At 46.1% G+C, this 26414-nt stretch overlaps 1 protein-coding gene across 1 annotated transcript in view; it reads left to right on the top strand.

Annotated features, from left to right (window-relative positions):
• LOC146185760 (sodium-coupled monocarboxylate transporter 1-like) overlaps nucleotides 1–25976 on the top strand; it is a 56512-nt gene extending 30536 nt beyond the window's left edge. The window contains exons 8-17 of the mRNA XM_084606681.1: nucleotides 2522–2662; nucleotides 4117–4246; nucleotides 5124–5212; nucleotides 5806–5915; nucleotides 6381–6448; nucleotides 7112–7198; nucleotides 18894–19054; nucleotides 20548–20645; nucleotides 21908–22038; nucleotides 23656–25976. Coding sequence (XP_084462807.1) covers nucleotides 2522–2662; nucleotides 4117–4246; nucleotides 5124–5212; nucleotides 5806–5915; nucleotides 6381–6448; nucleotides 7112–7198; nucleotides 18894–19054; nucleotides 20548–20645; nucleotides 21908–22038; nucleotides 23656–23766 — 1126 coding nt within the window. The 3' untranslated portion in view covers nucleotides 23767–25976. The remainder of the gene's footprint in view (nucleotides 1–2521; nucleotides 2663–4116; nucleotides 4247–5123; nucleotides 5213–5805; nucleotides 5916–6380; nucleotides 6449–7111; nucleotides 7199–18893; nucleotides 19055–20547; nucleotides 20646–21907; nucleotides 22039–23655) is intronic.
• The last annotated feature ends 438 nt before the right edge of the window (nucleotides 25977–26414 follow it).

Here is a 26414-nt window from a genome sequence, read left to right as displayed (position 1 = left end):
GGAATAGCAGGGGGGAGTTACTAGTTGAGTTTGCAGAGCGCAATAACTTACGAATCATGAATACCTTCTTCAGCAAACGGAAGAACCGAAAATGGACATGGAAAAGTCCTAACGGAGAGACTAAAAATGAAATCGACTTCATAATGTGTTCAACCCTCGCCATTGTGCAGGATGTAGAGGTAATCGGGAAAGTTCGATGTAGTGACCACAGGATGGTGAGGTCCCGAATTAACCTAAATCTGAAGAAGGAACGCAATAGATTAGTAAGAAAGAAACCCATCAACGAATTAGCGGTGAGGGGGAGGGCAGAAGAGTTCAGGATCTCGCTACAGAATAGGTATTCAGCTCTAACTGAGGATGGCGACATTACCCTGGAGGCAAGGAACAATAATTTCAGAGATATCATTACTGAGTGCGCGGTAGAAGTAGGCGGTAGGATAGTTAGAGAGGATACCGGTAAGCTGTCTAAGGAGACGAAATATTTGATTAAGAAACGGCAGAGTATGAAAGCTTCCAATCCAACAGACCAGATCGAATTGGCCGAGATATCAAAGCTAATCAATAAGCGCAAGGTGGCCGATATAAGGAAGTATAACATGGAGAAAATTGAGCATGCTGTAAAGAACGGGGGAAGCCTTAAAGCGGTAAAGAAGAAATTGGGCATAGGCAAAAACCAGATGCATGCGATAAGGGACAAGGCGGGCAACGTCATCACTAATATGGACAAGATAGTCAAAGTAGCCGAGGAGTTCTATACAGATCTCTACAGTAGCCAAAGTAGTCAGGACCGTAATGAGATTGGCGTCAGGGAAAAACAGTCAGACGTTCCACCAGTGACGAAGGACGAGGTCAAGAAAGCACTAGAAACTATGAAAAGGGGGAAATCAGCTGGAGAGGATCAGATAACTACAGATTTGCTGAAGGACGGGGGGGATATCGTGCTAGAAAAACTGGCCACCCTGTATACGCAGTGCCTGGTGTCATCGACGGTACCGGAAGCATGGAAGAATGCAAACATTATCCTCATTCACAAGAAAGGGGACTCTAAGGACCTTAAAAATTACAGACCAATCAGCTTACTGTCTGTTACGTATAAGGTATTTACTAAGGTAATCGCTAATAGAATCAGGACAACCTTAGACTGCAATCAAGCAAAGGATCAAGCAGGGTTTCGGAAACGGTACTCTACTATCGATCATATCCATACCATCAATCAGGTGATAGAAAAATGCGCGGAATATAACCAGCCCTTATACATAGCAATAATTGGTTACGAAAAAGCATTTGACTCAGTTGAAACCTCGGCGGTGATGCAGGCATTGCGAAATCAGGGGGTAGACGAGCCGTACGTGAAAGTGCTGGAAGATATATATAGTGGCTGCACAGCAACCATAGTTCTGCATAAAGAAAGTAACAAAATTCCCATAAAGAAAGGTGTTAGGCAAGGAGACACAATCTCCCCAGTACTATTCACAGCTTGTTTAGAGGAAGTATTCAGAGACTTGGAATGGGAGCAGTTAGGGATAAGGCTAGATGGAGAATACCTCAGTAATCTGCGATTTGCTGATGACATTGCCTTGCTAAGCAACTCGGGAGATGAACTGCAAATAATGATTGATGACCTAGACAGGAAAAGTAGAAAGGTAGGCTTGAAAATCAATATGCAGAAGACTAAGGTAATGTTCAACAGCCTCGGGAAGGAACAGGAGTTTACATTAGGTAGCGAAATACTGGAAGTAGTAGGCGAATATATCTACTTAGGACAGGTAGTAACCGCAGATCCGGACCATGAAAAGGAAATAACAAGAAGAATAAGATTGGGATGGAGCGCATTTGGCAAGCACTCGCAGATTATGACTAGCAGCTTACCGGTATCGCTAAAGAGGAAAGTATACAACAGTTGCATCTTGCCTGTACTCACCTATGGGGCTGAAACGTGGAGGCTAACCAAGAGAGTTCTATTTAAGTTGAGGACAACCCAGAGGGCTATGGAACGAAAAATGGTAGGGGTAACATTAAGAGATAGAAAGCGTGCAGAGTGGGTCAGAGAAATAACTCAAGTTAACGACATTCTAGTGGAAATTAAGAAGAAGAAATGGACATGGGCAGGACATGTAGTGCGAAGAGAGGATAACCGATGGTCGCTGAGGGTAACAAACTGGATTCCAAGGGAAGGAAAGCGTAGCAGGGGGCGGCAGAAAGTTAGGTGGGCGGTTGAGATTAAGAAGTTCGCAGGGGTCAAGTGGATGCAGCTAGCACAGAACCGGGTTAAGTGGAGAGATATGGGAGAGGCCTTCGCCCTGCAGTGGGTATAATCAGGCTGATGATGATGATATATATATATATATATATATATATATATATATATATATATATATATATATATATATATATATATATATATAAACCGAATTACGAGCACGAAGTGAATTAGCCGCGTGTTCGTGCCTACGCGAACGCGGTGATGGCTGCGGCAAGAACCTACGCTAACGTCTTCTCCTGCGCTGCTTCCGACGGCAAGCATGAGCTTCGACATGCAGAAGACGTTCACCTTCTGGAGCGTGGTCGTCGGGTCCACAGTCACCTGGACAATGGGATTCTGCACTAACCAGACCATGATCCAGCGATACTGCAGCCTCGGCTCCATCCGCAAAGCTCGCGTGTAAGTCCATACTCGATAAGCCCTCTTACGCTTAACGCCATGTTGCTTGAGAGCATCGTTCCGCCTTAACTGACTGCAGCCAGCTTCTGCTAGACTCTAAAACTACTGCATGTCTCCAGGTAGATGTAGCACTTGCATTCCACGGTTTTGCTCGTTGTTGCGACCCCGTATGACGTCAGAAGCTCGTGGAGTTCATGAACTTGCTCCCTGGACATGTGCTCCATCGGTATGCAACAGAGTGTGCGCAGGTGTAGTTAACATAAGCTCTCAAAATCGAGATCCCCAATGACCTTGTTATGAAATGCACTGCTAAGTCACGTGAATTAAGGATTTTGTTTATTTGAAGGCATCGCTACTGTCTTCCTGTACCACTGTTAGGTGGCGCATTTGATAAAATCGCAATGCTTCCACCCTCAGCTCTTTCCAGAATAATACGGCTTGTTATACAATGCCTGAGAGACGTCAACCATCACCGTTTCTAAACATACATATGTGAATAAGGGGCAAAACCTTAGTTCACAGCAAAATGTTGAATAATTATAAATGCTTACTTATAATAACCGTTTTAAAACTTTGCAAGTACTTTTTCAGCAGACCAGCTAGAATATGCGCGTACTTGCGTGTGTGCGCGTGTGCGTGCGTGTGCGTGTGCGTGTGCGTGTGCGTGTGCGAGTGTGTGTGTGTGTGTGTGTGTGTGTGTGTGTGTGTGTGTGTGTGTGTGTGTGTGTGTGTGTGTGTGTGTGTGTGTGTGTGTGTGTGTGTGTGTGTGTGTGTGTGTGTGTGTGTGTGTGTGTGTGTGTGTGTGTGTGTGTGTGTGTGTGTGTGTGTGTGTGTGTGTGTGTGTGTGTGTGTGTGTGTGTGTGTGTGTGTGTGTGTGTGTGTGTGTGTGTTGTGACGGCGTGTTGTCCTCTCCCTCTACGAACATATGAAACACAATAAAGCGCGCCGTAAGACAGTATCACAACCACGTAATGAAATGCAACAAAAATACTCTGTCTCGTTTACTGTCCACAGCAGGATCGGCTCGTCCGCAAACCTGCCAACGCCTGTCCACAAATAGTGAGGCCTGCAGATGGGGTGGCTTTCTCTAGCAAATGCCCCGGCTATGTAACGAGTTAATGTTCTACGACGTTGACTTAATGTTTCATGCGATGCACTTATCACAACAGGAATACAGTGACTCAACCATTTAACGATTAGCATTCCCCGTGCTGCTTGCAGGAATCACTCATTTGTCGTTTACTATGTTCTGTTTTGTTTTTGCCCCGTGCTACTCAGAAACGCCCGTTTACCACGTATAAAGCCCTCTTTCACATCTCATCAGTTCGAAGACACCTTCTTCAGAATTCTTCGCACTTTAGTATTGAGCGGAATGTGTAGTTAGGTACTACGCCGGGGCTAGTCACGTACGAAATTTGTGAAACACTGCCCATCCCTCGGGCTCTTATCCGCAGGGCGCTGTACATCAACATGGTGGGTGTTGCAGGAACACTTACGTTCGCCTCCTTCTGCGGCCTGGTGCTTTTTGCGTTGTATCATCAGTGCGATCCGGTCAAGGCTTCCATCATTAACAAGTACGACGAGGCAAGTGAAAAACAGCTTTTTTTTTTTTTGCCTTCTTTGATGTTTAACAGTACCACGATGTGGTTAATAATCGAGATCCTGGGTCCCGGGGAGAGAAATGTGTGAAGGGGTTATAACGCTTCCCTAGAGGGGACAGTATTGCTGCAAATATTTCTCAGTGATGGGAATTTTGCGGCGGAAGGTGACAGCAGTTTTCACAGGACGTGTTTAACTAGGGCGGAAATGTAAGAGGCATTTTCACTGCAGTACTTTGGCTGCTGGTGCTGCCGCTGATGATAAGTTGCCTGCGATTTCACTCCCTTTGCTTTTTAGTCTGTTGTCCGAAGGCGGCTTCCTAGTATAGCCAGAACCTGCAGTGTGAGAGAATTACAGTCTCTTTTTAGGAGGAGGAAGATGAGGAAGCCAGGCAGGGAGGTTAACCGGTAACAGTCCCTTTTGAAGACACTCCTTTTTGAAGTTCATGAAACAGCAAGGAACCTACACTTACAGCCGCATTATACCGGCGGCAACATTAGCTTGTCTTTCGCAATCTCGAACGAAAATAGTAATTGGGAATAGTGAACGGACGCTCGTAATATATATATATATATATATATATATATATATATATATATATACTATGGCCAGCGCTGGACGTCCTGAGATCTCGCGGCCAGTTTTAAGCGTAGCAGCAGCGTCACCTTATAGGAATTCTGTGACGACACTAAGTCACTAACTTGATTATGAAGCCGAGCGCCCGAGCTCATAAACTAGCGCAAATTATTTCTTTAACGATGTGCAAGAAAAGAAACACTGCCGACGTTTTCATAATAACCTCAAATTTAAAATAAGTTCCATCAGCAATGCAATGATGATAACTGAACTCTTCTGGTCGCAGCTGATGCCGTATTTCGTTATGGACTCGATGGGTCACCTGCCAGGCTTGACTGGGCTCTTCGTCACAGCTGTCTACAGTGGATCTCTCAGGTAAGACTTGCAGAGTGTTATATTACTAGCGCGGTTAGCGACCAAATATACACATTCGACGCCGGATGGAACATTTTGGAATTATTAACGCGATAGCGTTCAAGGTGCCGTTCACCAGAAGATCTGGCGTCGTTTTCGGTGTTGTGAGTGAAAAATCAAGAGCATAACGCTGGCAGGTTGTAGCTGCCATGTGTCATGGCCACGCACTGAATGGACGTAGGGCTGCCTGGCATTACGCTTGGCAGGAGCTCCTTTCGTTTGGGAGGGTGATATCAGAATCAGCCTGCCAGTTCCCTTGAATTCAGTTACCCATATGTCACGCAGGCACGTTCAAATGGCTTGGTTAAAGCGGGGCTTTATATGTGGGGTGGCAGCCTGCGCTATCGCTTCACACCCTTAAAAGGGAAGCTTAAGTGTCTCCCAAAATTTTTAACGCTAGCGATAATAGCACCAAGTTCTGAACTCCACAAGTCTGTGGCGTGACTTTTGCCAGCTGGCCAAGTACAACCAGTGGAAAGAGAACATAGCTACTCATGAAATTATGCCGACGCCAGCGACGATGCGCTCTAATCGTTCTACGTTCGTGGCTTCAGCACGATGTCCTCCGGCTACAACGCCTTGGCTGCCATCACATGGGAAGATTTCCTAAAGCCTAGGTTAAAGCTGTCTCCGAAAGCCGTCATGTGGACAACAAAGGCAATTGGTGAGTGCCGGCATTACTATTACTCTTACTCAATTTGTAATGGCACAAGAATCGCACTTAATGTGCCAGTGACACAGGAGTACAAAATGCGCTCACTCTATAGGGCCAAATAGCGGGCCCTGAATTACACATTCACCCCAACAGATTAAATCCCTTCTAACCTCGCATTTTTGGCGCGGACAAACTGGCAAAATAACAGTTTTTTAGATTCACAAATAAAGCACCCCGATGGCAAACTCCTGCAATTCTCACCTCTTCCTGTTAAGCTTCTGAAGAAGGAAGCAGATGCAATCCTTTCTCTCGCAATATCACAACTGTACTACAAATTACCTCTGTTACCCTCTGTTATCCCAAATTCTTGGAAACCTTTTTTGATGTCGTAGCTTGAGAGAAACGGCGTGCTTCACGCTGCTTTGCACGTCTGTCAACTTGGTTATAATCAGCAGCACTGCTCTTCTGTTCCAGCTGCTGCGTACGGTCTTCTCACTGTGGTGATCGCGTTTCTAGCGGGCAGCTTGCCTTCCATCCTTCAGGTGAGACAACGCTGTTTAACCCTTGATTTTAGTCAGGACTGTATAGCATGACAACAGTAATTAACGAGTTTAGACAACCTCGACGCCCTTTATGCTGCTTACTTGAGTGGGGAACAAACTGCCTGTGCGCACGTGGAAGGTGTGCGCTTGCGCCTGTGAGATCGGGATAGTGCTTAGCGTTTGATGTTATGCTAAAACCCTCCGAAGACTATTGTTTTTCTTTTACGCATGCTACTGTTTTTATTCTTTTCTAATATATGACACCAGGCACTAAATTGGCGTTTCTTCGTGGTTGTTGTTGTTTAAACTGCGCAACTTTAGTGTGCCTTGAGAAGCAACGCGAAGGAACATTTTCACTTCTCTTAGGCGCCATTCCACCTTAATGCTGCATCGTACACATTAATAAACCATGTGACAATTAGTAAAACGAAAGGCTGCCTAGGCTCTAATATCTGCGCAGTCAAAAAGTATTAGTCATGTGAGGCATTCACAAACAGCCATCACATACAACACACAAGCACTGCTGAGTTTGTGCACGTGCATGCGTGAGTGCCAGAATCCCGAACGTTCCTGTATAATGGCACAGCGCTCAGCTTGTCAATTTCCATGTGCTGTTGAATCGAAACGCCTGCTGCACAAACTAAGCTTCCGTCCTGTCCGCAGGCGACTTTCATCACGACTGGTTCATTTGGAGGCGCTTCGGGGGCCATCTTCTTCCTAGGCCTCCTCTTTCCCTGGTGTGGCAGCCAGGTGAGAGCTCGGAGCGTGCATATGCCTGCATGCATCGCTGATTTTCTTCCTTTTAAGTGTGGGCACGTGAGGGCATGTGTATTCGTGCTTGAAGAGGAAAAATAAATGAACAGAGGATGAACGCGGAAGACTGCTCCGAGGTCGCAGAGATATATCTCAAAATGTTTTTCTTCTTAAAGGGCAACTCCGGAGGTTTTTTCGACATTCGAATATTCAAATAAAAATTTTACTGTAGATTCTCCTCTCGGTACTGACGCATTCTACAAAATTTGGCCGCCGTACAATAATTCCTTCACGCGCAACACGACTTTAAAATATGCTGTTTTCATGGCTTAAATTGAGACTATTTCTGCCGGCAACACTGAGTTTCTGACGTCACAAACAGTATACCGGCATTACTGTCCACTTCCCGCATGATTATGAAATTGTGAGGCTTATATTGAACTACCTCAGACATTTTATGCAATGCTTCATGATTTCCATACGTTATTTTCACCATCCAACGCGCGTACGTGTGTTTTTCTAATACTGAGTGTGACGTCACCATTTTGTCAAGTGGGACGTCGTTTCTGGCCGTGAAAGCAGTTTCGGTTTCGATTTGCTGTTTTTCCTTTTTAAAAATACTTCTAATTGGAATTTCGAAAAACCGTTTTTTGTTTGGAGTCAGGACGTGCCGAGGAATGTAATTCAACCGAAAACACAAAATGATGAAAAAACCACCGGAGCTGACCTTTAAGCGCTAGACAAGTTGTTTTTCACAGGCATCGTGAGGGAATAATGTATATGAGAGTATTTTGCGGTTTGGTTTTTCAGAATCGATGGAAAAAAGCTCTCTTGGAAGTGAACGATGTCTAAAGATTTGTAATCAAAGATTGGAAATAATATGCTCCCAGACTGTACGGTGCTTTAGACTTGCTGATTCGGGGTTACTGCTTTTGTTTTTCGTTTTTTTTTTTATGTGTTTATATTTGTACAGAACAAGCCAGGCTAGTAAACATACAAGGTTATAGTAACCGTAGCTGCCTGCGGCATTGAATATAGACGAAGCAGGCAGGAGTCCCACTCTTCCTATATATGCGCTAAGCCAACCGCATTAACTACTTCCAATTTTTCTGAATTTCCGTAGTTGTTTTTTTTCTCCAATAGCATTCCACGTTTCCTCATCAAAGGGATACAAAGGCCAGCGCAGCAAACACTCATGCGCATCTTCTTGGCTGTTGACAGGTGTTGGCTTCCGTTCTGACAGGAAGTAGATGGTCACAAGGCCTTGCAAACTCCCCCGATCGTAATGGTCTTATGACCTTGCAAGCTCCCTCCATCGCTTGATTTTATCAGATAATGCCATACATCAGTCACCGCGACTCAGTTCTTTCACGCTGGCGCCGCGCGCACGTTTATCTTTTGGCATACATGTAATACTAAAGATAGATAGCAGAGGCGCTAATCAATCGGTACTTTTCAAGAACTTAGCGCGACAGCCAAGTGTCTTACAGAACTCAGTTTGGCAGGGTTTGCTTTCGAATGTTGCTGGCGAAGTTTTTCCATAGGCCCAGCTGCGTTCGAAAGCAGACGAAAGCGTTTGCAAAAGCAATTGCAACAGGCGTTAGCCGCTCCAGCAGACAGCAATTCTCTTGCGACGCTTTCAGACCTGCGCGCTGAAAAGGTAACTGGTGAAGAACTTGTGGACAGCATGAACAAACAATCCGGGCTCGAGGCTCTGGACGCTTCCGTGCGTAGTGAAATTCAGGACAAGAAAGCGAAGATACAAGATTTAAACGTCTTGCAGCTGCTTAGAGACCAGCTATGGAGCTTATGCCATTGTTAGCGTATGATATCGTCTGCAGCAACACGAAAAGTACTCAGAATAAGCTCGGAGTCAAGCTCAACATGGCCGCCGGCCCGTATGTTGTCCTACTGGTGAGAGGAGCTTCTGGATACTCGAGTAAAATAGAATGCCGGACATCCGTCAGCAAGCAGTCCGGGACTACTCGGTACTGAAAATCGAACGTACCCAATGTACCGTACTGTTCAAGCATTAGAGAGATTTAGCTTACCGCGATCCGCCACCGTGACTCTCTACCGCGCGTGGGCAACCTGATTGGTCCCGATGCGGCAGGTCTATGTGCCGACATCCAGTATGTGGCGCCATCTATCGGCGTCAAGGGGGGTCTGGGCATGCGCAGTGGAACGCGCGGTGGCGGATCACGGTAGCGGATCGCGGATCACGGTAAGCTAAAACCCTCTATCATCACATCACCAGCTCCTCCGTGGTGTCGTGACGCTGGGGCTACGTCGTCCCGGCCTTCACTTGGTAGCGTGCAGAGACTCGGGGTTGAATAAGGACTGAATCTTCGAAGTTGGTAAAATATTTACAAGCAGGTTTAATGGCACTTTGAGAAAACTTATTTACAGGATTATTTACATGAAAAAGAAGGGTACATCAGCAAAATGACAAGCGTTAAGAGTTCATAGCGAGAAGCGACTGGATGAGCCGTTTACCCAGGGCTCAGAGCGACATTTCGTGCTCTGCAGCGTCCTTAAAACCCCCCTATGTCCAGCCCCTCTCTGAAGATGCTGACCAACCAAATCCAGGGCACGCCCCTCAGGTATCGGCATCCAATCGAACACATCACTGCACTGATGGTCTGAAGCACTGACTGGTCCGGCATTAATTCGTTGGGCGTGATCACTTGTTGGCGGGAAAAGCTTGGGAACGGCGAGGAGAGGAGGTACATTTCTATTCTTCAGCAAAGAAACCACAGGCTGGTTCTGACAAGTGGGTTTACTTCTCAGAAACCCAAGTGCACGTGGGCGCCGCATACGCTCCCAGCATTGTCAGTTTTCGACAATTGCAAATCTTTCCTGCATTCCTGGGAAATCACTTAATGGCTGTATGCGTCATGCTCCTTTCTTGTCCTGCACGTCAGCGGACATGTCACTCTGTCGTCTCCTTTGGAAAGTAGACATTCCTCACTGGACGATAGGGCTTCTCGACTGGAAGGGTGAACAAAAGAAAGAAAGCACTTCCTGCATTTCCGGCAGGGAGACGTTTCTTTGTGTTTTTCCAGACGTTCTCTTGACAGGGTCAATTTGGCATTTGCAGGCCTCCACAAAGCAAAACAGGCTTACAAAACAGGATTCCTGGAAACAGGCTCACTTAGAGCCATTGGACCATCACCACATATCCACAGCACTTATCCATGCCCACAGGCGAACAATAGAGCGCGCAAATGCGGATGCTTGGTCGTAACAGCCTCCTCCCCCGCCAGAAGAGTCTCGGAGGGCAGCAGTCCCAGCTGCTGCATGAAGAGACGACTTAATGGCCTGCACGTGAACGCTTGAAGCTCGCTGTTGCTTGTCGCGTTGTCTTGATTGTTGTAGGCCAAATTGCTCGAGCTGTCTGAAACTCAACCACATGTCGAAGCAAGCACTCGGCTCCCGTCTGAAGCGACCAGGTTAAAAGAAAACTGCCATTGTTGTTCGAGAAAAGCCCACTCTCAAGACGTTCAGGACCCACGTATTCCTAGAAAACCAAACGTGCTGCTTTACATAGCCACACATATACAAGCGCACGAAAAAAAAAAAAACCTGATTATCAATTTCGATACATGGTGAGGAACATCTCGGACCGCTTAGAAAGAGCGGCTAAGCGCGTCCGCATTCCCATTTAACTTCCCCTTTTTGTATCTTATTTGAAAATTGTATTGCTGTAAAATCAAGCTCCACCTAAGAAGGCGACTGTTTTTCGATGTCGCAGTTTGCAGCCAAGCCAGGGGACAATGGTCCGTCTCTACGGTGAATTTGGTCCCTCCAAGATAGCACTGCAATTTTTGAATGGCCCATACAATGCAAGCGCACTCTTTCTCTGACGCGCAATAAGCTCTCTCTCTAGAACTCAGTTTTCTGCTCAGGTAGAGCACGGGGTGCTCATTACCGTCGTCATCTCTCTGGCAGAGAACAGCACCTAACCCTCGATCACTGGCATCACACTAGACCGTGAATTCTCGGTCATAGTCTGGAGCTCGCAATACCGGACGGCTAATCAGCACAGCCTTCAGGTTTACGAAGGAGGCTTCCTTTTGTTCGTCCCAGACTACATTTGTCGGTTCTGTCTTGCGGAGAGCGTCGGTCAGAGGGCTGGCCAAAGCTGAATAGTTAGGGATGTAGTGATTGTAGTATCCAGTCAGACCTAGGAATGCTCGAATTTCCGTCTTCGTGCTCGGCCGCGGGTAGTCTGCTACCGCAGAAATCTTAATCTCGCTGGGTTTCCTGAAACCTTGACCTACATTGTGACCCAAGTAGTCCACGGTCGCCCTTGCCAGGCAACATTTCTCGGCCTTTACGGTTAGTCCAGCTTGACGCAAAAGGCTCAGTACAGCTCTTAAATGTACCATATGGTCCGCCCATGAGTCGGAAAAAACCGCAATGTCATCTAAATAAGGCACCGCGAATGTTTCACACCCCTTTAAAACCCTATCCATGAGTCGGGAAAAACAAAATGGAGCATTTTTGAGCCCGAAACTCATCATTGTTGGCTGGTAGCTGCCCGTCGGAGTGACGAAAGCCGCGTATCTGCTGGCGCGTTCAGTGAGCGGTACTTGCCAGTATCCTCGAGTAAGGTCCAGCGTAGTCACATATGCCGCTCTACTGACCTGTTCTACTCTCTCCTCAATATTCGGAATAGGATACACTTGATCCCTGGTGAGAGAATTTAGCTTTCGGTAGTCTACCACAGGCCTAGGGTCTTTACCTGGAGCTTCTACTAAGATCATAGGCGAAGCATAATCGCTTTCCGAGGGTTTTATTACTCCCAATTCCAGCATGCGAGTTACTTCCCTATCCAGAATTTCTCTTTGCCTTGGAGAAAATCGGTAGCACCTTGATCGCACTGGCACGTCTGAAGTCAGCTCAATATCGTGCTCAGTCAAATCAGTTCTGCCTGGCCTGTCCACGAAGCAGGCCTCAAACTCTGTTATTATCTCGCCCAGATCGGACAGCTGGGATTTCTTTAGTTCTCCTCTCTGCTCCGTCTTTTTGAGAAGCTCCTGAGCGTTGCTTCCTTTTCCGCTGAGGCAAATCAAGTTGTCCCCCATCTCCTCGGGAAGGTTTAACGTTAGATTTACCACGGCTTCCCTCTGCACATAAGGCTTCATAAGATTGCAATGATAAATGCGCACTTCTTTACGCCTACCGGGAATTTTCACTGCGTAGTTAGTGTTAGAAAGCTTTGCAACGACTTCAGCCGGTCCTTCCCACTGTACTTCGAGCTTATTCTGCCTTGAACTTCTCAGCAACATCACCTGGTCCCCGATACAAAACGTCCTTTGACGGGCTGTCTTATCATAGTACACCTTGGAACGAGCCTGGGCTGACTTCATGCTGGCCTCAACGAGTTCCTTAGTGTTATGTAAGCGATTCAAGAGGTTCAGAATGAATTCTACTACTGTTGGGTCTTCTCCGCGCCCCTCCCAGGCTTCGCGCACCATTCGCAAAGGTGAGCGCAGTGACCTTCCGTACACCAACTCGGCTGGGCTAAATCCAGTGGATTCGTGCGGCACTGACCGCAAAGCGAAAAGCGCTGCAGGCAGGCAGGTATCCCATTCGCGCTTGTTTTCATAGCACAGTCCCCTCAGGACTCGTTTGAGAACAGAGTGCCATCTTTCTACGCTGTTGCTCTGCGGATGATGGATCGAGCTATGCACTACCTTAATGCCGCATCGCTCGAGAAATGAGGTGGTGAGGACACTCGTGAAAACGCTACCCTGATCACTTTGGACCTCAGAAGGGAATCCAACTCGTGCAAACACTGACAGCAGCGAATCCACTACACTCTCGGACGTCACCTCGCGCAGCGGAACAGCCTCTGGAAACTTTGTGGCTGGGCATAACATAGTGAGGATATAACGGTACCCTGACTCTGTCACAGGAAGTGGCCCAACTACATCTATTACTAACCGGTGAAACGGCTCGGTAATGATTGGTACTAACACCATCGGCGCTTTCCACTTATCTTGCGCCTTTCCAACCCGCTGGCACGTGTCGCATGACCGTACAAAATTTTCCGTGTCCTTAAAACATCCAGGCCAATAGTATTCTTGCAACAGCCTCTGCTTTGTTTTCTTTATTCCAAGGTGACATGACCACGAGCTGCCATGGGAAAGTCGCAGTAAGTCTCCGCGGTACTTTTGGGGAACAACTAATTGGTCCCGCTCTACTCCGCGCTTATCCTTGAATAAGCGATACAGCACTCCCTTTCTCATCTCGAAAGAAATATTGTTTGCTGTCTTAGTGGCGCGGTGGCGCTCCCTTATCTCCTGTATCTTGGGATCATTGGCTTGCTCTATAGCTAAGTCCTCTCGGGTTCCACTTAAAAGTCTCGTGAGATTACTAGACACTGGCGGCAAGAGGTTACTCTCAAGAACGTCCTCATTCCGCGTCTCATCAAGCTCACTATCAAGTTGACATATCTGAGATGCCTCGCTCTCAAAGTTTTCTGACCTGCTATCTTCCACATCGACCACTGTTTTAACTGCCGTTTCTTCCGCTGTGGAATTTTCTGGTATGAGCAGTGTAGCTAGTTCTCGCGCCCTTGAACGTGTTAAGGCTTGCACAACTCTGTCTCCGAACAGGATGCCCCTCTTTCGCAGTAGCATGTCCGATTTGTTGGAGAACAAATACGGATAGCACTTAGGAAGCTTTCCTGAAACGGCAGCCTCGGTTGTTAATTCGCCGAAAGGGCCCTCGATGACCACGTTCGCGATCGGCAAGCACACACTCTGTTCCTCAACTACCTGTCGGATCCATGCACACTGTCCTGTATAGTCGGAAGGCGATACATACGCCGGATGGACAACATCCATCGTTGCGGCCGAATCGCGCAGTACCTTGCAAGGCTTCCCGTTGACTACTAGGTCATGCAGGTAGGGTTCTAAAAGCTGCATATTTTCATCGCAGTCCCTGACATACGAGAAAGCAATCTTTTCTTTCCGGCAGTTGACGGCAATGTGACCCTGCTCATTACACCTAAAGCATGTGAGCGGCTTCCTAGCCTCAAGCTTATTCTTGGTGTTCTGCACGTTGGTCACTTCCCCACTTTTCTCACTGCCGTCCTTTCTAGGGAATTTGCCTGAAGAAACCTTCATTTCTTCGTTTCCAACTCTAGCAAAGTGTCTTTCCTGACGGTTTTTCACACTGAACTTGGGATTGCGGGGCCTATCCACTGCTGGGTTGCTGAATTGTCGGCGCGAAGCATACTCCTCAATAAGTTCGGCAGCTTCAGTTGCCGACTTAATTTCGCCTCGGTCCTGTAACCAATTTCTTTCTTTTTCTGGGAGGCAGTTATAAAACTGCTCCAAAAGAATTCGCTCGACTACAGCGTCCCTATCACTGTAGGAATCAGTGCTCTTTAGCCACTCGCCCAAATTAACTCTTAAATTGTACAGGAATTCAGGGTAACTCTCGTCCCTGGACTTAGTAGCGTTCCGAAAACGTCGTCTGAACGCCTCGGCGCTAAGCCTATACTTTCTCAGAAGGCAAGCTTTGACCTTCTCATAGTTGTCCGCGTCCTCCTTGCTTAGCCGCGCGACAACCTCCGCTGCCTCGAAGGGCAGAACCGTCAATAATCTCTGAGACCAAGTGTCTCGCTGGAAGGACAGTTTTTCGCAGGTTCGCTCAAAGTTAACCAGATACAGACCGATATCCCCTGATATCACATATGGCTGCATGTACTTTGACATCTTGAAATCTGCCTCCTTGTTGAGAAGAGGTACCGCTAGCTGGGGACAATTGCCCGACCTCTTGCTCAACTCTAGTTCTAATTTCCGGAGCTCAATTTATTGGTCCAGCTTTTTTGCTTCTCTTTCAAGCTTCTCACGTTCGTGCTCCCTTTCCTCTTTTTCCCTCTCAAGTTCACGCTCACGCCTCTTTTCCTCTTTTTCCCGCTCTTTCTGCTGTCTGAGCTGCTCCTCCTTTTTTTGGGCGATGAGGTTCCATGCTTCACTGAGCTCCTCATCATCGGCTCCCAAATCTGTGATTGCCTTTATAATCAAGGGTTTTCGTGCCAAACCACTTGTATCAATTCCCAATTCCTCACACAATAGCAACAGGTCCGGTTTCTGCAGCTTTTGTAGGTCCATGATCGCTCCGAGTGTCGGCTACTTCCAAAACAACAGTGCAAACTACCAAACCTAAAGGCGTTTCAACACTTTTTACCAGTTCTAAAATCTAACCCTGTTCTAGAACCTGGTCCACATCAGAAGAAAAGCCAAGCACTCACCCACACATGCGATCGATGTTCCGAGCTGCTCTCTTGTTGGCCGATTGTTGCGCCTGCTTGTTGCTTGAGATGCCACCTCCGATCACCAGATGTTGTGGCTTGTAGCTTCAGATCCACCTCCAATCACCAGATGTTGTGGCTTGTAGACTCAGATCCCACCTCCAGTCATCAGATGTTGTGGCTTGTAGATTCAGATCCCACCTCGAATCAGCAGATGTTGTAGCTTGTAGATTCAGATCCCAACGCTGGTCACCAGTTGTCGTGACGCTGGGGCTACGTCGTCCCGGCCTTCACTTGGTAGCGTGCAGAGACTCGGGGTTGAATAAGGACTGAATCTTCGAAATTGGTAAAATATTTACAAGCAGGTTTAATGGCACTTTGAGAAAACTTATTTACAGGATTATTTACATGAAAAAGAAGGGTACATCAGCAAAATGACAAGCGCTAAGAGTTCATAGCGAGAAGCGACTGGATGAGCCGTTTACCCAGGGCTCAGAGCGACATTTCGTGCTCTGCAGCGTCCTTAAAACCCCCCTATGTCCAGCCCCTCTCTGAAGATGCTGACCAACCAAATCCAGGGCACGCCCCTCAGGTATCGGCATCCAATCGAACACATCACTGCACTGATGGTCTGAAGCACTGACTGGTCCGGCATTAATTCGTTGGGCGTGATCACTTGTTGGCGGGAAAAGCTTGGGAACGGCGAGGAGAGGAGGTACATTTCTATTCTTCAGCAAAGAAACCACAGGCTGGTTCTGACAAGTGGGTTTACTTCTCAGAAACCCAAGTGCACGTGGGCGCCGCATACGCTCCCAGCATTGTCAGTTTTCGACAATTGCAAATCTTTCCTGCATTCCTGGGAAATCACTTAATGGCTGTATGCGTCATGCTCCTTTCTTGTCCTGCACGTCAGCGGACATGTCACTCTGTCGTCTCCTTTGGAAAGTAGACATTCCTCACTGGACGATAGGGCTTCTCGACTGGAAGGGTGAACAAAAGAAAGAAAGCACTTCCTGCATTTCCGGCAGGGAGACGTTTCTTTGTGTTTTTCCAGACGTTCTCTTGACAGGGTCAATTTGGCATTTGCAGGCCTCCACAAAGCAAAACAGGCTTACAAAACAGGATTCCTGGAAACAGGCTCACTTAGAGCCATTGGACCATCACCACATATCCACAGCACTTATCCATGCCCACAGGCGAACAATAGAGCGCGCAAATGCGGATGCTTGGTCGTAACAGTGGCGATGTCTGTTTGAAAATGCAGGGCGCGTGCCGCAATTGAGCTGTTTATACTATCATAGGCGTTTATCGCGCCCGCATCTTATGCCCGTGATTTATCAAGTTTGGGAGCAGAGTAGCTTACGTTTCACACGCTGTGTGATTTCGATTTTCGGCTCAATGCAGTCAGGTTCCTACGCTTTCGGACTACGTTGAGCAGACGATGCGGGGGATGCAGCTTTTCCACTTCGTTTCCAAGCGCGCCGCTTGCGACACCACCATGCATCTGGAAATCGATGCGCCCACACGTTCGCTGGTTACAAGTCATTATGAGTGCGATAGTACGTATGTGCGACAAGGGCCGTCGCATAACGTACAGGGTCCTCCACCTTTAGTGCGAACACTGTTCACTCTATTCGAAGCGCCACTACCTCATATGCGGCGGCACATCGAAGCAGAGTGGCTCGGGCCCAGAGGGACCTGGAGGCGGTGCTTCGCCCGGCCTGCCACTTGGATTCAGTGCGCAGCCAGATCGGGTTCAATGACGCTTTGAATAGGGTAACTAGTGTTCGAACTAAAAGTGGACGACCTTGTACATTAGCGCACTAGTTGTAATACGGCAGCCGCGCGCGCCGAGATGCCGTGATCTATGCGATATCAATCTACGTTCAAGATCCCCGGTGGTCGAAATCGCTCCGGAGCCCCCCACTGTAACACGCCTCTTTCTTCCATTGTTGCGCTCCCGCCTGCTTCACTTTCCTTCCCTGTGCGGCTCAAGTGTCCATCGAGAATGAGACGGTTACTGTGCCTTTTCATGCTACATATATAAACAATCCGATAGAGTTGCCCCCCACTCTTAACACTTCAAGCACGTCCATGCAGCTCAAAATAAAAGCGAGGTATTCTTAGCAAGTAGCGTTGTAAGCAGGTACGCGTTCAACGAGAACATCTCATCCCTGTTCTGGAGCTCGCGCAGTTTACCGTCACTTCCAGATTTCTGCTGCAGCGGCTGCTGCCAAAAATATTCTGGAATTTTGGTGCGGCGTGCCGATCCTTTAAACGTACTTTGGGACGCTTATAATGGTTTGCAGCCTCGAGTGTAGCAGGAGGACGATAATGAAGTTTTAGTGACTTGGTGCTTAAACGGGGTATAAACAACCATTTAACACTCTCCCGTCTCAAAGCACTCATCACAGCCAATTCAGCGCTGAACCACCTTTCTTTTTTACTCGCCTGACAGAGACATTATACTCTCTATATATAAGCTGCATTTCAGTTTATTCAGGAAAGAAACGACCTCAACCAAATTGGAAATTAAAGGTTGATACAGACGCCCGAGGTAATCTAATCTGTTAATACTTTTGAACAAAATATCGCCTGCCCAAGCGTCATGGGCCAGCTTCAGCTTCAATGGACAACCCGCCCGAAGAAGCGCGCATAGTGGGAACGCCGGAAACCCAGACACGCAGCACGCGGTACCACGTGGGTACCACGTGGTACCACGTGGCATCCGAAAATTTCGCAGCACAGCATCCGTTTCACGCTCATTTACCTAGGCATCGAACAATGCACAGTACGTTCAAAGCAGGATGCGCGATGGCAAAATGGAAGAAACTCTACACGTGCGCTTACGCACATGAGGTGGTGACGAGCGCAAGAATGCATTCGTATTGCTCAAGAAGGAATGGCAGAAAAAATTAAAACTTTGTAAAACTTGGTTAAGAAACGATTCTTTTCATTTACTCAACTAAATGAGGCATTGACCGCGTGCAAATGGGTGGCTGTCCCTTCCGCACGGCGGCCTTCGAACGTGGTGTAGGAAATTTGAAACGTAAATTACCGTAATAACAATGCGGTCATTACCTACCAATTTGTAATTCTGAGGTTCTGAAACAGCTGGAGCATTTATCGGTTACGTCATAGTAGTAGCAACCCGTAATAATTTAGTACACCCCGCGAGTTATTTCGCCTGTGACGAAGTCTAAGTACGTAAACTTTGAACGCTTTTTGCGTCAATCCCGACTTAAGCGCAGCTTCTTTCATAAGCGCATTTGAATCTGCGATGATTAATATACGCTTTCTGCGATTACAAGTCGGTGCAAACTGCCACCGTGCATGCTCTGTAAACACGAATAGCGAGAAGTGAGCACTGCATGATGCGGTGTACACGGGTTGGTGAATCATTAATTCTTGCCTTTGCAGACCGCCCTGTTGTCAATGTTCACTGGCATGGGACTCGCCTTCTGGGTCTCCATTGGTGGCATGATTTACCCACGCGTCCCAGTGCCCGCCCGCACCACGCTCGAGGATTGTACCTTCAACTACACGACCAGAGTGTTTCCCCCACGGACATATTACTCCGGGTAAGCGGAACTTATGACAATGACATCCCCACGCACTGTCGGCCACTTAGAGACAGCAAGCCGCTTGCAAAACAGTATTGATGACCATTGCAGCTTCTATTTCGAGTAACCCTTCATTCAAGTATTAAGCGTGATCTTGCAACTGAGTATATACATGCACCGATGTATTTGTTTTTGTTGCTTTTTTGCTATATTCTGCTCTCCTGCGTTGACAGCCTTGCCATATTTGTTTCCATATGCACACTAATACACGCTTAATACGAAATAAAGACAACAAAAAATTAATTTAATAACACATGGCAACGTCCAAGCAGAAAATATATGGAGCGCCATCCGAAGCATAGCAACTGACATTAAAAATTCGGTGATGCAGCCCGCAAAACTGAACTTACCTGCTTGTAACGTTCTTTCTTCTTATCAGAAATAAAATCGTAATTATAATCGAAATTTATTTTAATCTCAATCATGATAATGCATGATGGCACATTTCATGCAAGAATGCCAGAAACGTTTGTTCTCAGAGCAACTTTCACTGTTGCTGGCTTGCGAGTCTTTGTATGCGACAAAATTAGCAACAGATTTATACGGCAGTGTTCTATGCATGTTCCTCTGCGGTCTTAGCTCCAACTCTCATAGGCGGTGACTAAGGGTTGCTACGTGCAGCCAAACGTTCAGTAGCGAACATTACGACCGCGTTTCGACGGAGGCTAAAAGCAAGATGCCCGTGTATTGCGCGACGCCAGTACGATATAGTACCCCGGTGGCCGAATTTATCCAGAGCCCTCAACTATGGCTTCTGTTCACAGCCGGAGTCGTTTCGAGGCGTTATTCATTATAGTGCAAGCTAAAACAAACATTACGAAAGGGCACACCCGACCTTGTTCCGATATGGGCTGACCGCATTCCTGTGGAGGTTTTAAGAGCTGTAGGCACCCTTTCGCGCTTTAAACTTCATGAGCGGCAGCAATGAATAAAAACAAGAGCGTCAAGTTTCAAACACAGCAGTAGATGCATGCATAAGGAGATTGTCAGTGCATAGTACGGTCCCACTTAGCGTAGGCACCACGCGTGGGTGGTGGAGGCGAGGCTCGAGTGTTTAGATCAGCTACAGACGTGCCATCGTCCCGTCGCGACACGCGATCACATGTTCCCTTTCATTCTGTTTACACCTGTACATGCGCTTCCGTCCTTGTAACAGAGCGTCTCAGAAGGTCGATGCCTCGTTCAGAACTATGCGGTCGCCTGATAAACAAGTTACCTTACGCAAATGCGGCCGCGTACGCGGGTCTTGTATTTTATGTGTAATATGAAGTGCTGGCATGCGTAAGAATTTGCAAGGCAACTTTACGCCATTAAACACGGCTCTAGGCGAGACGCCGGCGCGTGCAATCTCGCCTGAAACCAGTTTTGTTCCTTTGCTTCGGTTTCGGTTGATGCACTCTTGGGAAATAATCCGGCATGTACGTGATATTCTGCTCGGTCTTCTTTTCCAGGGGCATATACGATCTGTACCATATATCGTACATGTGGATTCCAGTCATCAGCTTCTTCGTCACGTTTTTCGTGGCCATCCTCATAACACTCGCGCTTGGTGAGTGTTCCTGTCTTGCTTACACCGCGCGCATGAAGATCGCTGTGATAAATTGTTTGTGCACCTTGTGACACATACAATATTACCACAAACCCACAGAGGTAACCTTCTGCCACGCACATTTTCAATATGTACTCTAGGAGACAAAAAGTACCGACCCACTTTCTTTTTCTGTTGTATAAAATATAGTAATAGTTATGTGTTCATAGAACAAACAAAAACAGAAGGAAATGATGTTGCTATGCAGCTGCAACTGATATCAAATATATTAAGCAACCTAGCTGTGGCGGTTGGAAATTAACAGGCGTTCCTGTTTTCGTAATAATTGTTTGATAACTGCCAGTTTACCAATACTGCTTAGCTAATAATATAAAAAAAGAAACATATATAGATATAGCCATCACCGACCGACTACGGAAGCGATATTTATTTATTTATTTATTTATTTATTTATTTATTTATTTATTTATTTATTTATTTATTTATTTATTTATTTATTTATTTATTTATTTATTTATTTATTTATTTATTTATTTATTTATTTATTTATACACTGTCCTGCAGCGCTATTCTGACCATCAGCGCATGTGGAAAGTGTGAAAATATGACTCGCAGTGATTATTCCTTGCGATATACAAAATACATTCACAATGTAAATGAGAACAAACAATAGAGGGCTTCAGTTATATCCAAAAAAAATGGCAATGCGCTCACTGGCATTGATTTTCAGACAGAGATCGCAGAGGCTATATATTACTCTGCCATTCGCTATAAACGGTGCCTACGTGTTCTTTTCGGTAATGACGTCACGAGTTTAAGTCAAATGGCCAGAAGATTCTTTAATGAAAAATTTCTCGGCTACAAAGGCTCTTTTTGCTGTCAGATAAGTGTGACCATTGCCAGTGTAAGCCAGAGAACCCATTTTACTCACAGCAACAGTTGGAAAGAGTTGTTCCCAATGCCCGTTTAACGCTATAAAGTGCCCTCAATGTCATCCAGAATTCCAGGGCGGAATGAAACAAAAAGACCTTACCCAATAAATCTGGCAGATACGCCTGCCTGGCTATCGTGTCTACAAAAGAAAACCAATTAGGGGGGGGGGGGGGGGGGGGGAGTCATTTAACTGTCTGGTGCCTGCGAACCACGCGGATGGCCTCACCATCTATAACAAGTTTGGCACCAAGAGGGTCATTGGGGTCGAACACTGCGGCATCTACGTCTTGGCTGTAACGAGTGATGTTCGTTGCTGTGTTTGTACGCAGGTCTCAAGAACTCTGCTGACGTTGACCCCAACTTAATAACGCCGGCTATGAGGAAGTTCTACTTGAGCACAAGGACTAAGCAAGAACAGTCGTGCACCAAGGAACAAAAATGTGTGCCCATGAAAGTGGAGGTTAGTGCACAGAGCTGAACTTCATAACGTTGTGCGGGCAAGGTACAGCATAGCGCGACCTGTGTCCTGCAACCGTGATCCGTTACACGGAGACCCTGCTCAGTGGCAGGCAGGTGCGCGCTCGTGCACAAGTCTCCTTGTCCAAATGTTCATCTGCAAATGTGCAAATCGCTGTCCGAGCATGCGGATCGCGGAAGAGGTTCATGAGTCGTGCTACACTAAAATAATCAAGTCTCAACTCTCGCCAAAAATTATGCGAAAGCAAGTTATAATCTAAACTCAACGATCGCGTCGTCGACAAGTATTTTTGGCGAGCAGGCATAAGACGACTGCTTCTCATCGTGGCATTGGTCATTTCATCGCGTTATTTTTAGTGATGATTAGTATAATGCTTAGTTTATTGGCTAAACATATGCGCAGTTTCTTCGCATTGTTCGTTGACAAGTATGACAGCCACGTTTAATGCACGTGACTAATGTAATCTAATTAATCATGCGCATGGTCATCTCATTGCGCTCCTCGCATGGGAGCTAAGTAAAGGGAATAAATTAATCAATGCTGCCTTCCGCGCAAGACAGGTGACTACTTTGCAACTGCTTCTGAGGAGCTGTATCATGGGGTATACACTGGCCTGAAATCCATTGTTTTGTAACGATTATGAAAGGCCGCCCCAACGTACAGTGAAATACGGCGGTGGCAAGAAAGCCGCGAAATAATAGTACACACAGCAAAAAAGAAAGGAAAAAAAGAAACGAAAAAAAATTAGCAGAATGACAAACACTGCAGGAAAAGAAAAAAAAATAACGGCACGCACAGAAACAATAAGCCTGAAAATGCATGCAAAATTACAAAACAGCGAATGAATGAATGAATGAATTAATAAATTCATTCATTCATTAATTAATGAAGTGCGTGTGGCAAAACAAATGGTTGTGAGCACTCTTCTCCTGCTTGACTTTATTATCTCGTTTTCTTTTGCATTAAATGTGCAGAATGTGCACAACAGATAGAACAGATCGAGGAATAAAATTTGCCCTGATATCTGCCTGCTTATTCTATGGACAGCTTCCGCTGTCTAAGCCACCTTCCCAGATAAATTTTGGCGAACGGATTTTCTTGAGACGATAGCGCAACTGCTCCTTCATTTATCGTTGTGTGCCCTTAATCGTGGTTAAATCTGATGCTGCTGCAATAGCCACACAACTAGGGCGATAAAATGTAACAACTAAAAGGCCATTTTAAGAAAGCCCCGTACCTAATGTTTGTTTTCTCTATATGCTCTTCTTTCACTCTGCTTTTTTATCGCGGTACTGTTTCTTCAGGTGTGATAATTTGAAGCACGCTGCTTTCACAATACTGTTTCAATCGCTATGTCGTTTTTGTGCGCTGTTCTGACCCGTGCTGCTCTCGAGTGCGCTATTTTTTCATGTCCCAAATATGGCAGCAATAACTGCGAATGATATTCGCAGAGTTATGGAGGAAATATTGCGAATTTTATGTTCCTCGAAAAGATATTAAATGTGATAAGAGTAAGAATGATAAACTTTCGTGCATTGTATTTGATCACTTCTTTCATAATCGACTATGTTTATAGTATATTATTTTCTTATTTTACAGGACAGCACGACTGAGAAACCAGAGAAAGCGCATGAGATTATGAACTATCAAAATGGTCACGTGAACTACGCCATGACCAATGACGACGGCACAGAACACACCGCCATGTAGGCACCGAAAAAGACTGTGATATTTTAATATTTGACGTGATTTAACCATATACTTCATTTGATGTATACCTCGCTTTGTACGCGTTGATTTGTACTGAGGGCAGAACCTATCGACGGAGATTTTTATACACCCTGTACAGGATTAATGAGAGACGCGTTTACCAAATAGGCAATATCATTTAAGGTGCTCGCCTCGTTTTGCAGACATCATGTGACAGAAACCGTGACAGGTGTCCTCGTTGCCGGCTTGCATTATAGATGGACCTGTAATTTACATTGACTCATGTCATATCGCGATGACTTTCCCCGAGGTTCGTCTTACTCTACCTTGAACCTCGCTCCTGGACATTTTTATCACACCATGCTCATGACCCTTCAAGCATGACCCCACCTCTTCTTTTTATGTTAGTCTAGTTTAATGCAACGCCATCCATGACACGTGGTGGACCAATGAATTCCGCTCTAAAGTTGTTTTCCATATCTCATCTCTTTAATTGCACTAACGATTTCTAAATGATGCTATTATGGGACTTCCGGAACCAACGCAGTCCAAGCCCATTCAGCGCAATAAAACACCCGCGCTTTATAAAGTCAGTTGTAGCAGACCCTTGCAGAGGACAAACGTTATTTTCTACTTAAACCAAGCGCAACCTGCAGTCATACACCAAAGTGAAAATGTGCCGACGACATTTGACTTCGCCCAAAGAATATGTGAGTCTTAGCGGTGCCTTTACAAGCAGCCCAACTACGTACTCCAAAAGGTCGACAAGCGATTAGAGGGCGCAAAGTTCTCCGCACATGTGGTTCCTTTGCTGATTTATAGCTCTCAGAGATATCGCATTTCTTGTGCTCGGCTACAGTTCGGCCAGATAGGAAGGCAAATGATCCTCAAAAGGTTTAATTGAACCGTACTAGGCACCACGAAGGCCCCATGTTTGTGTGTACAAACGGATATATACATGCGGTTCGAAACAAAAGCGTACGTGTAACCTGCAGCGCCGGCTATTTTCTTCATCGTGAATATATGATCTGGATATAGACGAGTTTCGTAGCCGCAGCACAATAACGGAGACAAGCGTGACTACAGGAATGTAAAATGTTTGTCATCGTTCACCTTCGCTGTTACCAACACTGGAAAGAACACACATGGTGGATGCAAACAATATCTCCTAATGAAGGGCCGCGAGCAAGTCGACTGTGTCTACCGGAGAAACCTGTCGAAAAACCATAGTCGCCGTATAAAGTTAGTATGCTGGCAGAGTTCTACGACTTCAAACATTAGGCTACTTCCGCTCATCTTCATTTGTGTGCGTGTATGTGCGGCGGCCATGATTTCTTAAGGATATCTGTTTATTTTGTGAATTGTTCCTAGTCGGTCATCGAAGGAGAGCACGCTACATAGTGTATACGTTTTTGTCATAATGGCACATCACATATGATCCTTTAGTCTCTGTTAAGTCATTGGCCCTTTGTTTTAAAGACACAATCTCAGAACGATCTGGCTAGGAAATATTTCGAGGTTGCTCCTTTTGCTCCGGTCATGTTTTCGCGTTACTGCTCACTGTGCAGTGAAAGTAGACGGATTGTATTTCTTTTTTTGCTAGCCCGCTTGTGCTAGCAGATCCTCCATAGGACCATCAGTCTAAAAATCTACGGGTTCTTGAGTGAATCAGCTGACAACGTACAAAAAGCACTCATAACCATATCAACGAAGGTACTTGGCTGGTTTACTGGTCTTCAAGGAATACCTTGGCAACCTATACTTCCAACATCTTAGCATAGACTTGGAAGCAGCAGATCCATTACATGTGCCTCTGGTGCCTAATATTTTAACACGCAAATAATATGTCGCACGTGAGAAAGCGCCATTTTCTTTTCATGTAAACTGCGCAAGGTAGGTAAGCCGAGTTAGCGGTAAGCCGAGTCAGCACTGACGTCTACTGCGTCCGTACTGAAATGCTCCTGTATAGTGACATCATGCATGCTATAATTATGCGCGCAGTGCCGAGATGTTTGGAAAGAATATTTTATTGTTTTATTGTTAGTGTTGACTTGAAGTTGTGAACTATTGCGCGATTCGACCTTTCATTGGAAATTTCTCATTGTCATTGACCTCATCCATGACCTCATCCATTGCGCACATTAGCCAGCTGATGAACCATTGCTGAGTGTAAATACCTTATTTTATAATGAAAAATAAAAGTTGTTCAATGCCAATGTGGTCTTCATATCTTTATTATTAATGTTCTTTTTGATACACTGAAATAAATGTCTCCAGCTTCCTGTTTTGAAATGAAAAGTAATTCGGAATCAATTGTAGGTCAAGCAACTTCGATTGTGAGCTGGTATTAAAATGCAGCAGTCTTCATTGTAGTACGTAATAAGAGTGACAACCGGTCTACTACTGTCCACCACTGCCGCGAAGATAACCACGGCCGTAATCAGCTGCAGGTAAGATTTGCCTAAAATATTTCCAGTGTCCACAAAACCACGAACTTTTCCTCCACAAGTCACGGCTACTGCAGTACAAAACAGATGGGTACCCCGTGGCACCAGCGTTTCCCAAATACAAGGCGGATGCTCTACCACGAAGCAGTCGCTTCGATTCGGTGGTAATATCTGGAAGATCCTTCCGTCTATCTGGGGAGA

This window comes from Amblyomma maculatum, chromosome 6 (genome assembly GCF_055883805.1).
Source record: "Amblyomma maculatum isolate TAMU_Amacu chromosome 6, ASM5588380v1, whole genome shotgun sequence".
Classification (NCBI taxonomy): domain Eukaryota; kingdom Metazoa; phylum Arthropoda; class Arachnida; order Ixodida; family Ixodidae; genus Amblyomma; species Amblyomma maculatum.
The sequence above is the reverse complement of the archived record's forward strand: the minus strand, read 5'-3'. Positions and strand labels throughout refer to the sequence as shown.